Source organism: Leuresthes tenuis, unplaced genomic scaffold (assembly GCF_036924035.1).
Source record: "Leuresthes tenuis unplaced genomic scaffold, fLeuTen1.0.hap1 SCAF_9, whole genome shotgun sequence".
NCBI lineage: Eukaryota > Metazoa > Chordata > Actinopteri > Atheriniformes > Atherinopsidae > Leuresthes > Leuresthes tenuis.
The window spans coordinates 30,623,738-30,640,927 of record NW_027325363.1 but is presented as its reverse complement, the minus strand read 5'-3'; the positions used below and the strand labels follow the sequence as shown (position 1 = coordinate 30,640,927).

Sequence of the window (17,190 nt, the reverse complement as noted above, 5' to 3'; positions counted from 1 at the left end):
ATATTCAGAGATAGATCCCCAATCTGCTTTGGACAAGGGTATGATGCTGGAGCTTTAGTTTGGTGCAGGTCCAATGAAACAAAGAAAGATGACGAAAATGAGCACATTTCTACTATCACTGATGATATGGGGCTGCTGTCAGGTAAAGGACCAGGGAAGATGGCAGCCAGTACCTCAGGGAATGCACAGGTGGACATTCTGGACTCTTTTCTTATGCCATCAATCCAAAGGAGGTTTGGTGATGCTGAGTTCATTCTTCAGGATGATGATGCATCTTTCCACAGAGCAAAGAGGATTCAAACCTTTTTTCGGGAAAGACATATTAGCACAGTGACATGGCCGGCAAATAGTACTAATCTAAAAAATGACAAGGCTCCATCCTGCAGAGCTCATCTGTCGACTGCTGTACCAGAAAGTTGGAACCTGACTGATGAAGAATGTTGTTTTCCATTAGTGAAGTCCTCAAAGAATTCAAGCTGACAGAAAAGACAGAGGAGCTGGAACTAAGATTTTTTATTATTTTTCTTCTGCTTCATCTGAAAAAAAAATAAGATTACATTGTTTTTACATTTTTAGATCTGCTTTACAGAGTCAGAATGTTCTTCTGTTAAATATATATTTTTGTGTCATATCTATGTTTTTAAATTAAAATCCTCCAAGTGTGGTGGTTCTGTAACTTTTGGCAGGTCCTATTATCATCTCAAGGATTAAAAGACTGATGTCATTTAGAAAAACCGCTCGAGGCATTTTTATTTAATTTATTTTTGTATCAGATTTGATGATTGTAACAGTGTATTTACTGGTCTGCCTAAAAGATGGACCAGATCTGCAACTGAGTCAGAACCCTGCTGCTGGACTCCTAACTAAGATCAGAGAAGAGAAGTGGAACATATCATTCCAGTCCTGAGGTCTCTACACTGGCTTAGTGTTGGCTTAGCGTCGGTCAGCAGTTGATTTTAAAATATCGTTGTGGGTTTTTAAAACTTAAGAGAAAATACATCAAGAAACATCTGGTACATTATGAACCTTAAGACATCTTTGATCATTTGGAACAGGTTTTCTTTCTGTCCACAGTGTTAAAACTAAACATAGAGAAACAGCTTTCTGTTTTCAGACACCATACATGTGGAAAAACATCCCACAGAAATGCAGTACTTGCCTCTCTAAATCAAATCCTAAGATTTTCCTGTTCGTTACAACATTTGATTGGTTGAATTCAACTGAAAGACTTTAATAACTTTCACTGAACTGGACCTTTTACTCAGTGGTGTAGTGCCCTGTATGTATGTGTATACAGAGTATACCCACTTATTCTCTGTCATCATAGAGTGTAACTACTTCTAAATCCGCTCTGATGTACATTACATTTAGTAGTCAGTTTTTACTGTTCATAGGAGGACATAACCTGCCTCTGTGCCTCTGACTGACTAACTTTATAAGATGTGCTGTTAGGCTGAGGCACTAAAACGTACTCTCCGATGTCAAGAAGCAGATGATATGTGATAATCTCAAATTTTCACTGACCCTTTAAGAGGGTTTTGAGTACTCTTACACAGGGTGTTTATTCTTCGCTGGATGAGCAACTTTTAAAATAAATGGTCAAAACATTTTTTTTAAACTTTGTTTTGATTTATCTAATTTTATTTATTACTATTTTTTGCATATAACTACATGTATTGTTGTTGATATATTTGCTTTGTCGTAACTTATGTTTATGTAAAGCACTTTCAAAGCCCTTGTTGTTGAATTGTGCTACATAAATATATTTTCCTTGTCATGAATTTGGAACCTTTTTCCACAAGCTTGATTACTGCAAACTCTGAATTTTCCCAACCACTGATGTCCGTCAGTGAGTTTGGCCTCGGGCTTCAGGGCTGTGAACTTTATTCAAATGGGTAATTTCCATAAACATATACCATCCCCATTACAACACATGGGGGCAGAGTGATGACATGGTCATGTAGTTGCACTGGGTCGTTCCTGTTTACGGATTCTGTGACTGAAGCAGCTTTTTTAATTCTGTCTGCTCAGATTTGGCAAAATGCAGCACATCTGATTAGGCAGGAATTCACTGTAAAGATGGACAATAAAACTAAATGTGGCATGAAAGCAAACCAGGCATTTTTGAAACCACAACAGTGTAATAACTGCACCAATTACCTAAACTCAAGAGACGTCCATTACTCAAGAGAAATGCTTACAGCTCTTGACAAAGCATTGCTGGTGGTGTTCCTGCCTTCTAGGCTTCAGGCAGTTACTGCCTAAAAGGGATTCTTAAAAATGAGCATTTTGTTTGTGCTTTGTCAGTATGCCTGATTACAACAAAGCCTCTGATCATAGGACACTGTAAAAAAAGAAATCTGACAGTTTTGCTTTAGCCCTTCAATCAAAGCTTGAAGTCTGCTCTTTGTTTCACTGTGATGGTTTCATTCTTAAGCTATTGTGGTGACATACAGAGTTACTGCCGATTTATTTCCTGATCTAATTGCAATACATTTGCATGGGTCACATTTAATACTCTCAAAACCCCTTTTTAACAGTGCAGGGCTACAAGGCAAAATCATCTGCTTTCTCTGAGCTCGATAACAGTAACTAAATCTACTTGGTTTCTCCAGGTACACTGCACAACCGGGTGCTGTAATCTCATGGATTCTTGTCTTTGCTGTAACTTCACATTTAACAAACAGACACAAGGCTGGTATTGATTTTCTCATCTAACACCAAGAAATCTATTCAGTTCTCTTCTTAGATGTTAACTATTCCCTTTATACCACTGACTCTAAAGACAGCCTGTTGTATGTGCATCAGTCTTATATGTATGCATGCATTGTTGTATGGTATTCAGAGGAACAAATTACAGCTGTAATCAACATCCCATTAACATCCCGTCTGTAAAGTGTGTGTTCGGACACATGAGCATGTTTAAGTGTGTGCGTGCTTGTGTACATATGTGTCATTCAGATTGTCAGTGTGACAAATGTGCCTGTGTGCTTATAAATGTACATTTAAATGCCAGTGTGTATTTTTATGTATTACAAAGCATAGCACAACACGAACAAGATCAGGATTCTCGTGTTTCTCGCATCAAGGAAACCAAACATTAGATCTAAAGCTGGAATATACATGGGATGATTTAACATCCACTTTATAATCCTTGTTGGAATTGATAAATCCCTGATACAGCGATGTCAGATGTCACCATATTAAAGCTGGAGCTAACAGATTCTACGCACTGAGAGAGGAGGAGGAACAGTTTGTATAATGCTCTTTTTTAGGAATCTGCCTTTTGAGTACATTGTTTCTTATTAAAATTGGTGTTACTGTTGAAACTAGAAACATGGAAAGATTTTGATCTCTGACAAATAAAGCAGGAATATGATCTGAAGACAGAGAACTTAAGAAGAGTCAGTCGTTGTTTCACATTTAGGTAAGGGGGGGTGGTAGAGCCTCAAGTGTAGCCAGTTCTTTAACTGGCTGCACTTTTTTAAGACACATTCCTTAAACGAACGAACATCGCTTCAGAATGACAGAAAATACTCAGTGGGTGTATTTATTGGCTTGTGGAAACGATACAGCATTATTTAAACAACATTAGAACAACAACACTCCTCTTGTGTTTGAACTCCTCTTCAGGATTTAGCCAAAAAGACACAAAAATCATCCCATACTGGAAGTCTTAACAACACAAGTTCAGCTCCATCTCCTGAAGCTGCTGAGTGTGTCAGCAAGGCTATTCATCAAAAATAAAGATACAAACAACATTATTATTACCATCGTAATCACCACAACTGTTGCTGGAAAAGAGAAAAAGTAGGTTCCAGAGGCAACGTCCAACTGCCTTCACTCATCTTATCATCTGTCTCTCTTTATCTCTCCATTTTCACGTCTTCTCATCCATCAGGCTATCACCATTTCACTGCTGTTCCTGTCTCATCCATCACATAGCTTCTCACGCACTCATCCCCTCTCCCTGCTTATATTCTGCACCCCCATTCTCTTCCCATGATACAAATCAACATTTCTTCCCCTCCATTTGTCTTTTTCATCACTCATTTTCTCTCCCGTTGACCACCTTCTATCTCCAGCTGTGTTTCTTTGTTGTGATGAGCTGTTATGTCTTTTTGTCTCGGTTTCAATGTCACCCAGCTGGCACAGCCCAGGTTCGCTGCTGCAGGCAGGATTAGAAACTATTGGTTGGGGGAGGTAGTGGTGGCAAAACAAGAAAGCTCATTTATAAAATGAGTGTAAAATCATTTTAGGGCTTACATATAAAGTTCATGGAAATGATTAATTATCTAATAAACACATTAAGTACAATATATATTCATATAATATATAAACAGTTACACTGCATACTCACTGTACTAAATGAATGCCTAATAATCTGCTTGACTTCAACATTAAATTAAATCAGTTAATAACTGCTGTTTGTAACTGTCCATGAGTATAGACCAACGAACAACAAAGACACATTTTCTAGCAGGTTCTGACCCAGAGTACCAGGATGTTTTGCCTGCACTGCAGTCAAGTACCTATCAGTATGCACGAGCATTTTATCAATACTGGAACTGCTTTCTTTCTATCAATACTCACCAGTGCCCTTAATGATAGTCTTTCTTAATACGCTGAGATTAAAACCAATAACTATGCACAGGTGTGCTTAATGGTGTGCTTTATTCATTTACCATGTCATAACTACCAATTTTTTACACCTCATTCATGATAATTTATCATTCGGATAAACAAAAAAGCTTAACTAAATATGTGTGTGAGAAATATACTGATAAGTGGGCGTCTAGAAGCAGAACACCAAGACAGAAGCTCACTTGTTAAAGGAACACCGTGTAGGATTTAGTGTCATCTGATGGTGAAGTTGTAGATTGCAACCAACAGAGCGCCCTGTGTCTCACTGTCCTTTCAAAGGTGAAGGATAATCAATTATGGTCACTGGAAAAAGCAAACACTGCAAAAGGTCCTCTACAGAGCCCATGTTCATTTTGTTTATTCTGAGCCACTGTAGTAACAAAGTGGGCACCATGAGAGAGGGTCCAAGGTGTGAGATTCTCCAGTACAGCTAGCTTCTAAACCAGTTCAGGGTAACTGGAGTCGACAAAATGTCAAACAATGTTAACATCTGCAAACTACACAAATAGGCTAAATATCATTGAATCCTAAGCCAGTCATTGTTGGACTGTCAGATTTAGGAAAAGGTGAATCAACAAAAAGACTAAAAGTGACAACAGCAAAGCCATTCTGACCGATCTGGCCCAGACACCCATTTTAAAACCAATCCTCTGTGACCATTTTTATCTATAAACACCTGATAATGTTAGGAAGGGATTCCAGGGATAATCATTTAGATTTGTGGGGTGAGAATGTCTCACTATTTTGACTGGCATATCAGAATGAGAAAAACTGTGAGGGGGGAAGAAGATGAGAAAAGAGGGGGAGATGAGGAGGAAAAGCACAATAAGTTAAGTGGACATAATAATGTTCTGCCTTCAGACGAGCGACTGGAAAACAGAGCCAACTTCCCCATCCCTGCCCATAACCCCTCCCTGCAGCCTTGGCAACGGCTCCACTCAGCTGAGAGCACCTCCTGGCGACAGTGGCCCCTCTCCTTGAGAGCAACAGGCTCGCCAGACAGAGGACATGAAGAGTTACATGATGGAAAGCTCTGTGTGTGTGTGTTTGTGTGTGCGTTTGTGCCACAAATGAAGAGAGCTTTGCTGTGGGAATACATGCAGATGTATATGTGTGTGTGTGTATGTCTGGTAAGCCTGATATAAACTTGATAGATAGCTGCTGCTGCAATGAAGAGGTATAATGTGTATGAAAGTGAAAAAAAGAGAGGGAGTATGTGTGTGTTTGTTAAATGGAAAGTGATTGGTTGAGGAAGAGGCTATGGAACGCAGTGTGTGTGTGTGTGTGTGTGTGTGTGTGTATGCATCTCTATAAACATGATAGAACGATTGCTTGGCAGAGTAACAGGCTCTTGTAAAGCTGAGAGGATGAGATTTTAGTTGCTATAGTAATGACAGGGCAGTATTGAGAGCGTTCGTCTGTGTGTGTTTGTCAGACCTGGTGGAAAATGAGAGCCTGGCTGATGTATCCCCAGCTGGAGGTGGGGCTGAGGTAGTGAATCAGCAGCAGCAAGAGCAGCATGAAGGCAATGCTGGCTGAGGCGTAGATGGCGTTGATTAGGAACATCATGACGACACAACCAATGATGCCCAAAACGCACGTATGCCAGGTGAAATACCGAAAGGTGGGCCTGGGCAAAAACAAGAGAGCAGAGAGGTAAATGTTACAATAGAAAAAAATACATATTAAAAAACAAACAAACAAAAAAACTCACAAACAAAAAATGTCAAAATCTGATACATCAGATGTGTGTGCAGAAAAGTTTTATTCTACTGGAACTGGAGAGGTGAACCCCCGAGCACAAAGAATCACAAAGCGGGAACTACTTCAATATTAAAGGATATTTGTATCTAAATTATTATTTGTTTTTTTAAATTGTTATTAGTTGATAACTATAATTTGTTCTTTTTAAATCTCTCCGTTATCTTCACAGATTCCCGTTGGTTTATAAGGTTTACGTCTTCATTGGTTTAAGACAAAATGTATTTGTGGACAGATTATTGCTCCATCCACACTAAAACTGACATTTTTGAGCATGGTCTGAGTTAGTGAAGTGAAACAATCTGACTCACCTTCTGACAAGGCTCCAGTAAACATTGTAAAACAGCACATTTTGGTGAGGAAAAGCTTTTGTTGGCTACTAGCTGGCATCTCACACCTCTGAAAAGACTTCCCAAAGTGTCACCTCTTCAAATAAAGGAAGATATCACAAACTACGAAGAAATTTAAATTTTTAAAAAAATAAGGTTTTCCTCACCATTTTTCCAATTTCCAATTTCCATTGACAACCAGGGTTGTCAATAGAAATTTCTTCAGCCAATTTTGCACCAAAACTAGCATGTTTAAACAGGTTTTCATGACTGTGCCCACTAAAAGAAGCTTATTAAAGCCTTTCCCACTGCATGTTGTGGCAGGTTTGTCATTAGAGCTATAAGAGCTAAATCTTTACAGTCCAGTATACCTCAGCATGAAGGGATGCCATTACACTGTATCCTGCAGGCTGTGTTGCAGAGAATCAAGACTTCTAGATTTAATCAGGCTTGTTTTCTACTTTTGACTGGACCACTGCTGCCAGCCCCATGCAGGGACAGAGAATAGGCTCCCAGCTGTCTTCATGACAAGTAAAACAACAAATAAAAAGTGTCTGCACCTCGGAGTTGTGTTGATTCCATGTCAATCTGGAGCTGATTAAAACCTAAGTTTACTGCAAAGTCACTGAATGCTGATTAAAAATGTTCAATTTGTACTCTGGAGTCAGATGTTTACAGGTCTTTGCAGGCTTTTGACTAGTGTAAAAACAACTTTCCTAAATCGTTAAGGTCAAGCAAGACTTATTCAGACCATTACTCACTGTTCTTATTCTCTTGTTATGTTAATGTTTAGAAAAAGACATCTCCAAGAATTTTGACTACTTAAACTACACTTTCCAACAATGTTCTTTTGGCCATAATTATCACTGAAATATTTTCTGAAATGTCTGACTTTAACCAAAATTGTACTGTAATCTCAGCATTTGATAAACCATCCTTTAAAACTCAATGCTCCCCCACCCTCAGTCATTTACTAATGTATGACTTCACAGCAGCACCAAAGCAAATGTGAAGTCAATGCTGAGGCAAGATCAATTAAAACAAACACCACATTGTTGTGGACCTCTCATTGCATTAACTCCATTCACTGCACTAAGAGCTTACAAATGCGCGCGTGTGCGAAAGAGTCTTAAAAGAGTTTTTAAGTGGGAATGAGCTGGAGATTCACAAAGTTGTGAGCAACACACTGCGTGGAAGTACTCACATTTTAGGAGGATCATGTAATTGACCCCAATTTCCATGTAATACCTGAATATGTGCAGATAAACAGTCATAAAAATAGCCCTTGCTGTAATTAAACAACTGAACTCCAAGGAATGGGTAGTTCATCCACATATAAGAGGAAAAAAAAGTAACAACTGCTGAGCACTGCACAGCAGCAGTGTGCAAGTGTAGAGGATGGTAGGGGAGGTTTAGGCTTCCAAGAAGATTCAAAGAGGAGCAACAAAAACACATTAACAAGATGAAAAAGCTATGAGGCTGTAAATAGTATCCCAAGTGAAGGAGACGGAACAATGGAGCCAAACACAGGTTCCATCATACCTGTTTCCAGGTGTTTGGCTTTGGCACTGCCGGCCACAGTATGTCCCACTTTTCTGTAGTGCTGCTCTTCTCTGTCCTGCTATTTTTGTTTTGTATTAATGATGTTTTAGCTGCTTTAGTTTATGATCGCCTGATGCTTTTATCTATCAAATCCTCTATGTTGGATCATCCTCCTGTCTTGGTGTTCCTCATTCTCTGTTCCCTGACCTCACAGACCACAGAGGAGTAGAGGGAAAAGAGCAGGCGTCCAGGTGAAGTTCAGACTGTTCTGGCAGCCTGGAGTGGCTGGTAAACCATGTTGAGCGTTTCTGTGCTCAGACTATTTCCATGAAGGGGGCATTTTCTTCCATGTCCCTGCTTGGATATGAAGGGGCTGGATTTATGAGGCCATGTTACATAAGGAGTGGTCACCCAGAATCTTTAGTTGTTTGACCTTTTTTTCTCTTGGTGAGTGGAAGCTACAAGCGTCACAGATCAAACCCTCAGATATTACGTCCCTTAACTTGGGCGCCTTCTGCTAAAAATTCCACTTCTACAGAGCATGGCTCCATTTAATAATTGACCTATGACTAATAAAATATTCTTGTTAAACGATTTGATACTCAAGAATTTGGATTTCCTTTTTCTTACTGAAACGACTGTGACTCATCAAACGTTTCCCGGGTGGTTACTCCGTCATCAGCCAGCATCAGACATGCGATCGAGGAGGAGGTCTTGGTTTGGAAGCTGGTTCTCATATTGTTTAGCAAATGTTTCACAATGTTTGAACCACAGCTGATTAAAATCAGGAATAAGATTCCTTTTTATCATGCAGTGGTGTATTCTTCTTAAAGGAGTTCAGTGACTTTTCATCCTCCACCCTGAAGCTGTCCAGACTAGTTATAGTAGGTGATTTTAACATACACTGACAATGATTTATTCATTCATATTTGATTCTTCTCATTTTACCCAGCATATGTCTGTCCCCACACATATCAAAGGTCCCATGTTGGAAGTCGTCTTTCCTTTGGGTTTGACTATTGACTGTATTTGTTCTGAAGACATTTTTATTTTTGACCATCACTGTATTCTTTTTAACTTCTGTTCTTTGCCTCTCTCTTCTTTGCCATGCGGTTAGCTCTTGCATCTTGAATTCCTTTACTGCTAATACATTTTCTGATGCTTTTAATTCATTTTATCCTCTTATAATGATGGTGAACTCTCAACAAATCTCTTTGATAATTATTGCCTTTCCATTTTTGATCAAGTCTCTCCTCTTAAAATGAGTCTAGTGCCTGTTTCAAAGTTTCAAAGTCTCCTTCTTGTATAAATAACAGTATTTGCAGTTTAAAGAGTTCTTGTCGAAAAGTTGTGCGCTTGATGAGCAAAACTTGTTTTCTCATTTATCACCCTGACCCAGGGATATTCAACTTCAACAGCAAGTGGGCCAAATATGAAAATAACTGGGGGTTCCTGGGCCGCACAGAATATTTATCAACTAATGAAACAATTGAAATGATGCAAGAAGACGCTGTACTTTGCTTTGCCGTTCATCCGAGCCCTCTGGAAAACGGGCCAAAAACAAGTAGTGGTTTGACTTGTAGTGCCGCTTCAAATTGTATTCTTTCATCACAGATATGCATTTGTTTAGTACTGGTCACAGCAGGTAAAAAATGTATATATATTTGCCCGTCCATTCGCTCTGGAACTGGCGGTTTTCCAAGTCAATTTTCTGTTTCTTTGGTTTTGAGAGCACCATGGTGGCGCCGACCTCTCTCACCCATGAGCCAAGGCAACTGCAGAGCAGCGCTGTGATTGGCTGCATTTGGCTGCATGATTGGCTACGCATCACGCGTCTATGTCACGTGCGCGACATAGATATTTACAAGTTAAATCCGGATCAAAACCGTTGTTGATGTAATCATTTTAATTGCTAAATTGCTAATCATGCATTTATTTCATCATGTTTTTCATCATATTTTATTTCTTTGTTCACTTGTTTGAGAAAAAACTCTTTGAAACATCTGCAGGTTGTTCAGAATGCAAGGCTTCCAACTAAGTCCTTTAAGTACTCACATGTCACACTATTGCCAATTCAGCCGCAATGGTTCCCCATCAACTTCAAAGAGTCCACTTGTCCATCACACAAGGCTGAGAACTAAATGAGAGCTTTTACCACAGTGGTCCCCAGACCCAGACTCTGGAACTCTCTTCCACTCAGCCTGAGATCTGTGGACTCATCCTCAAAACTCATCTTTTTAAACTTGCTTTTGGTTAACTTTTGCTTTTATGTTTTAGCATTTTATTGTAAAGTACTTTGTGATATTTTCTTGAAAGGTGCTCAATAAGTAGAATGCTACTTATTTAAATGTGAGCAAGTCTGAGATAAAAAAACTGAAAACGGATGTTTTGGAAACTCATAGCTGCTGGAAGCACATTTTTATTCTGGGTTTGTCTCAATCTGCGAAACTGAGGTGAAGTGTCACAGTTCATAAGCAGGAGGTTGAGGACGCAAATGTATAATAAACAAAATGTGCTGCCAAGGCATGTTTTATACCAAAGACATGACATAAAATCATTTACAAACCCAACGACTGGTAGGCTGACAGGACAGAACCTATGGCAGGAGACGAATGAATTGGCACTGAACAAATAAAAACCTGGAGAATATATACTGAGGAGGGTGATAACAAATGAGGAACAGGCATGACCATCAGAAACTTGAGTACAATTGATAGAAATGAACAGAGACAGGAATTAACAAAATAAAACAGGAAGCAAGAAGACAAAAAAAAAAAACAATGACCAAAATAAAGCAAAGGTACAACATATTACATGAAAATAAAAACAAAGAAATACAAAAACATGGACCATGGCAGCTAAGTACACAAACTGTACTATAGAGAGATTATGCCTTCATTGTCATACGTTATGTCCCCTCTACTGCTAAATACTGAAGAATGTGGCTTTTTTGGCCAACAGGTAATCTAATCATAGTGTTTTCTTTAATGTGCAGCCAAGGCAACTCACTAAAACCACGTAACTCTCAAAGTTATTCCACCAACTAGAGGTCCGATCGAATCTGGTCAAATACAAGGGGTGCTGATGATAGAGTCATACAGTAGCCGCAGATGCAAGTGAAAACATGTAAAAAGTGCTTCTAGGAAGGTTAGCGCAGGCACTATCTTTCAGGCGTCTTCTGTTGCCATGTCATCAAGATGAATTCGGTGCAAATTCTAACATCAGCCAAGAAAGAAACAGCGTAACAATCTGACATGACAACTAAGAAAGCCTAGTTTTCCAGTCCAGACGTAAATGTTTCAGTCAGGTAGTACTCTATGAACATACAGGCGAAACTAGGTACCGACTTGGCTTAAAGGTGAAAAAAAGACATCTTTGTTAACCTGTCTCTGTTCCTCCTTGTAATTCACACAGTCCAATCAGAGGAGGTTCAGCCCCACATCACTGTTTACTTACACACATCAAGGCAGCGCCATGGAATCAGATGAGTAATGAGAGCACCATTGGTTAGAGTGGCACATTCCGTGACGCTGGCTTGATGTGTCTAAGCAGGTGGGACATTTTTGCCTCTCTTACTACTCCCTCGTCGGCTCAAAGACGTATCAGTGGCTGGTCAACTTTGACTCTCTGTTCCGACTCTGAATTTCATACAAGATACGATGCACAACAAAGGTACATCAGTCCCGGTTTGAAAAAGCATATGTGAAAGATGCTAATGAAAATGTTAGGCAAAGTCATACAACTGCATTTCCAAAAAAGACCAGTTTCAGTGTTAAAAACTCAGTTTGCATGTCGACAGTAAGCACAAATGTATAGAAAAATCTGTAGTTATCAATATACACGTGGTTACCACACTTACTGATGTGCTCAGCCCTAAACGAAGATCTGGATGGGTAGCAGTTCTTTAAGACAGTGAGAGGCAGGTTTCCCCATGGGATTTACTAATGAGTAAAAGTCTATTTATACGAGGGGAATAATAAAACACATCATCTTTTTATGGACCTGAATCTTATCCTTCAGCCCTATCAATGTCTCTTTCCACCGTTGAACCATACAGGCCTCAAGCTTTGCTTTTGTTTCTATTTGCCTTGATCACTTAGCACAAGCATTGCCTACGATTCTTTAATCTTATTCTTCTCTTCATCCCATCAAAGTGAGGGTGTAATTACAGTAAAAGCTTGCCCACCCAGTTTGCCCTCCCCCACCCATCCTTTAGTCTCTGCAGCCTCACTATCATCAGCAGCAAGAGAGCCTCTATACAGTCACCTACTGCTCACTCCTTCTCCAGTCTGCCTTGTGCTTTAGCGACTGATGTCACTTTGCTGACACAACAAAAGCACCTCCAGGAAAAAAACACAAAAGAAAAAAATAATTCTTAAAAACTTGCCACCAATAAAGTACTTAGAGACACTTGGAAAAAGAACCAGAGTGCAATGATGAAGGAGAGTGGAGACCCAGACTTGAGCCAAAAGACACATCATAATTTGGAAAAAGTAGGGACAGAAAGTTTAGCCTTCCTCACGCACACCCACACACAGGAGATGTCAGACTCTATAAGTGAGAGGTCAGTGGGTGTATGAGACATTACGTCAGGCAGAAACCAAGACTTGGACAATACAAGTGGGGACAGGACTAAGAATCCTGAAAAAAAAAAAAAATTAGCCTGATAAATGACAACCACTTTCCCTCATTGTGGCTTGAAATATGAGGACATTACTCATTAATATGAGTTGCTGTTATTTAATCTGTAGTATACAGTTTTGGTAAGTAAAGATGCTCTATTATTATTATTGTTATTGATCATTATCATAACTGGAAAGCTGCATTTCTAATGTCACCGACATTGTTGCCTACATGCTGAAACTACAGTAAAAGATGCACTTTTGTTAATATGAGGTAAGATGATCAATGCATGTTTTTACTGTGCATTTCTCTGAGAACTGCTACATGAAGCTCACCTCAAACGTGATAGGCACCACACCAAAACTCCAGGAGAATGGGGAGCTATAAATATGCTATTTGTGTCCTGTCCACATATTTGCCCACCATCGGTTCCTCACAGCACATGAAAAGTTGCTGTACAGTCCAATCAAACAAGCAGTCAGGGTTGGGTCCTCCAATGTCTTTCTAAGACTGTAAGTGGTGCTCTGCAGATTCAAAGCAGAAATCTTCTGCCAATGTCGATGGCTGGTTTTGCTCAGCATATGCTTTTTAAGTCATAAAATCTTACATCTTATGGACAAGTAAACAAGGTAAAAAAATTCATCTTTAGCAGAGGGAAACTTGAAGCAGCTGTTACAAGTACGCAACCTAAAAAAAAAGTCACAACCACCTGCTGACAGAGAAACTGGAGAAAAATAGTTCAGGGTCAGTATAGAGACACCCATTAGAACCTGATCTGAATGTACCCTTATCCTAAGTGATAGCCCCCCATTAACAGGTGATGGTTATCTTGCAACCATTTTCTCTCGTCCACCCAAATGCAGTTGATGTTCTAGATTTTTACACTCCTCCATCTCATTTACTCATCTCATCACCCCAAGATAAGAACGGACAAGCCGAAGAGAAACCTTCTGTTTTCTGAGTTAATTAATGGTTGAGCTCAATCAAAGAATATCAGGTGGAGGAGATTATTGCTTAATTAAGGCATTGGTTATCGTAAGAAAAGGTAAAAATGTGTGTAGCTGCCAGCTAAAGTCTGACTGAAGGTCCCTGCATCTGTGAGTTTCAGGCTTATTTTGCATCAACATGGTGCGTTCAGTCTTGTCTTGAATAGTGGCCAGTGACTCTGCAATGCTATGTGTTTCACACAGCGTGTGTTTATATGTGTCCAAGTGGCCGCTGTGTCCCCCCCCCCAGGAACACTCTATACAGCTGGAAACACTACTGATAAAGCTGCAGCCAACACCAGCGTTTTCCCACAAAACACATGTGAAGATAAAAATGCAAACACATGCAGAGGGATGGAAATACTGACAATAGGCTCAAGAGACACATGCACAAACACACATCGTCCTCAGAAAAAACAAAACATGACTATTATGTCAGACAAAACACTCAGTCTCCAGAGTTGTGTACTTCTACTCTCTTGTTATTTCCTCTTTGTGCAAACACATGCACATACACTGACACACATAACAAGCAGGCATCTTTTCCGCTACATCATAATTTCAGCTCCTTCCCTCCCCTACATAACAGCAAATTCAAGGGAAAGGGAAATATTTCAGCTAAATTAGTTATGCTAATTACAGAGCAGTTCTCAGGGGGAGAGAAGGCGCTAAATGGCTTTTAATTCTTTTCGCCTGGAAAGAGATGTGGGAGAGCGCCAGATAGAATGGAGAGAAAGAAGCATAGGCCACAAACAGAAAAACATTATTAAACCAATAAGCACATAAACAACCAGCATTAAAGTCTGCCTGGTGACACACCAACAGTGAACTAAGTGAATTAACAACTCAGGGGAAGAGGCGAAAACAGGCAGAACAGACAACAAGTCGTCTTATCAGCTCTAGGAGTCTGGGGTCCATTGGCCAATGGGGAGGGGACAATCAAGAAAGTTTCTAGCTAACTTTGTGTCAGCTTTTGCCAGCGGTCACAGTGATAATGAGGCATGAGCAGATAGTACAGAGCACTGTACATTAAAGGCAGCGGAAACACTGGGAACTGAGTAGCTTATCTCCCCCACTCCCCCAAGTAAAACAGTATAATGTTGTCGGTAGTTCAGTCTTGTGGAAGTCTGACTACTAGTTTGATGTGATACAAGCTGTAAAAACTCTGGAACACTCAACCCAGAATATCAACTTTCCCAAGAACTTACAATCAGATTGTTGGTGACTGCCACAAATATGCCAGATACTTAAGATATAAATGTATATCTTACTGAGAAAGAAGTACTGCACTGCCCGGTGTTGGTTTCTTTTTGACATTACAGTGTTTACACGTGTGCCACGCAAGACCAAAAGCCCTTTTTCTAGACTTTGGGAATTCTGACAAAGCTGATTTCTCTTTGTGGTGTTGCTTCACAGTAAATTCAGTTTCAATTCAATTCAGTTTTATTTATATAGCGCCAAATTACAACAAATGGCACTTAAATCATTTAGTCCAAATCAAGCCAATTGGAGTTCAATTCATTGTAATCATAATCCAAGGAAATCCAATTAATTAATTTCAAAATAATCCAATTCATTCATATAGAGCCAATTCAAAAACAATAGAAACCAACAGATTGCACCGAAACTTCTCTTCAATTCAATCTCCTGTCCTGAGCGTGCCTGAGGCGACTGAAAGGAACCACTCCCTTTTAACAGGAAGAAACCTCTGGCAGAACCAGACTCAGGAAGGGTGGTCATCCGCCTCAACCAGCTGGGGTCAGAGAAGACAGAAATGTTATGACTTCAAATGTCTGCTGGAACCCGTCACTCAGGCTTGTGTCAAGGTTTAGTCATAGTATTTTATTTTTCTCAAACAACCCAAGAACCTGCTTGTTAGGTGAACTGGTGACTCTACACTGCTCGTAGACATGAACTTGCACGTGTCTCGTCCAGCAACAGTAGCGATAAGCTCCATTCCCCTGCAAACCTGGTAAGTATAAAACATGTTTAGAGAAGGGACTTTCCATTCTGTATCAATAAGAAATCAGGAAGAGACATAAATGAATATCAGCAGTGATGATTTCATGAGATTCTTCATCAATAAAATTGTTTCTATCAGAGAGAAGATTAATGGAATCCTTCCCATTATTATCACTGATGTATCATCAAGTAGAGCAGCTTTATAAGTATCTTTCGAACCTGAATTGTATTTAGACAGCTTCTGTCCAGTTGATCTTTCTGAGCTAGCAACAGCAATAGTCTCTTCTAAACCATCAACTTGTATGTTAGACCCAATCCCAACCAGACTGTTCAAGGAGGTTTTCCCCTTAATTGACACTTCCATATTGGATTTGATCAATCGGTCTTTGTTGATAGGATATGTACCTCAGACTTTTAAGGTTGCTGTAATTAAACCTTTACTTAAAAAACCTACTCTTGATTCAGAAGTGTTGGCTAATTATCGACCTATATCCAATCTCCCTTTTTTGTCTAAAGTTCTTGAAAAAATAGTTGCAGTTCAACTTTGTGATCATTTACATAGAAATAATCTGTTTGAAGAGTTTCAGTCAGGATTCAGAGTGCATCATAGCACGGAAACAGCACTGGTGAAAGTTACCAATGATCTCCTGTTAGCTTCTGATAGCGGACTTGTTTCTGTGCTTGTCCTGTTGGATCTCAGTGCTGCATTTGATACGATCGATCACAGCATTCTGTTACAGAGACTTGAACATGTTATTGGGATTAAAGGAACTGCATTAGCCTGGTTTAAGTCATATTTATTTGATAGATTCCAGTTTGTTCTTGTAAATGAAGAATCTTCCTCACACGTTGAAGTAAGTCATGGAGTTCCTCAGGGTTCTGTGCTTGGACCGATTCTTTTTACTGTATACATGCTTCCATTAGGTAACATTATCAGACAGCATGGCATAAATTTCCATTGTTATGCTGATGATACTCAGCTGTACTTATCTATGAAACCAGATGAAACCAACAGGTTGGTCAGACTACAAGCCTGTCTTAAAGACATAAAGACCTGGATGACTCAGAACTGTCTGCTTTTAAATTCAGACAAAACTGAAGTTGTTCTCTTTGGACCTGAGCGCTTCAGGGAGAAATTGTCTAGTTATATAGTTACTCTAGATGGTATTTCCTTGGCTTCTAGTTCTACAGTGAGGAACCTTGGAGTTATTTTTGACCAGAATTTATCATTTGACGCACATATAAAACTGGTTTCTAGGACTGCCTTCTTTCACCTTCGTAATATTGCTAAAATCAGGAACATCCTGTCTCAGGGTGATGCAGAGAAACTAGTTCATGCATTT

At 39.6% G+C, this 17,190-nt stretch overlaps 1 protein-coding gene across 1 annotated transcript in view; it reads right to left on the bottom strand.

Moving 5' to 3' along the window:
* LOC140314695 (solute carrier family 12 member 9) overlaps positions 1-17,190 on the bottom strand; it is a 74,422-nt gene that overhangs the window by 7,984 nt on the left and 49,248 nt on the right. Inside the window, exon 10 of the mRNA XM_072393036.1 lies at positions 6,082-6,274. Coding sequence (XP_072249137.1) covers positions 6,082-6,274 — 193 coding nt within the window. The remainder of the gene's footprint in view (positions 1-6,081; positions 6,275-17,190) is intronic.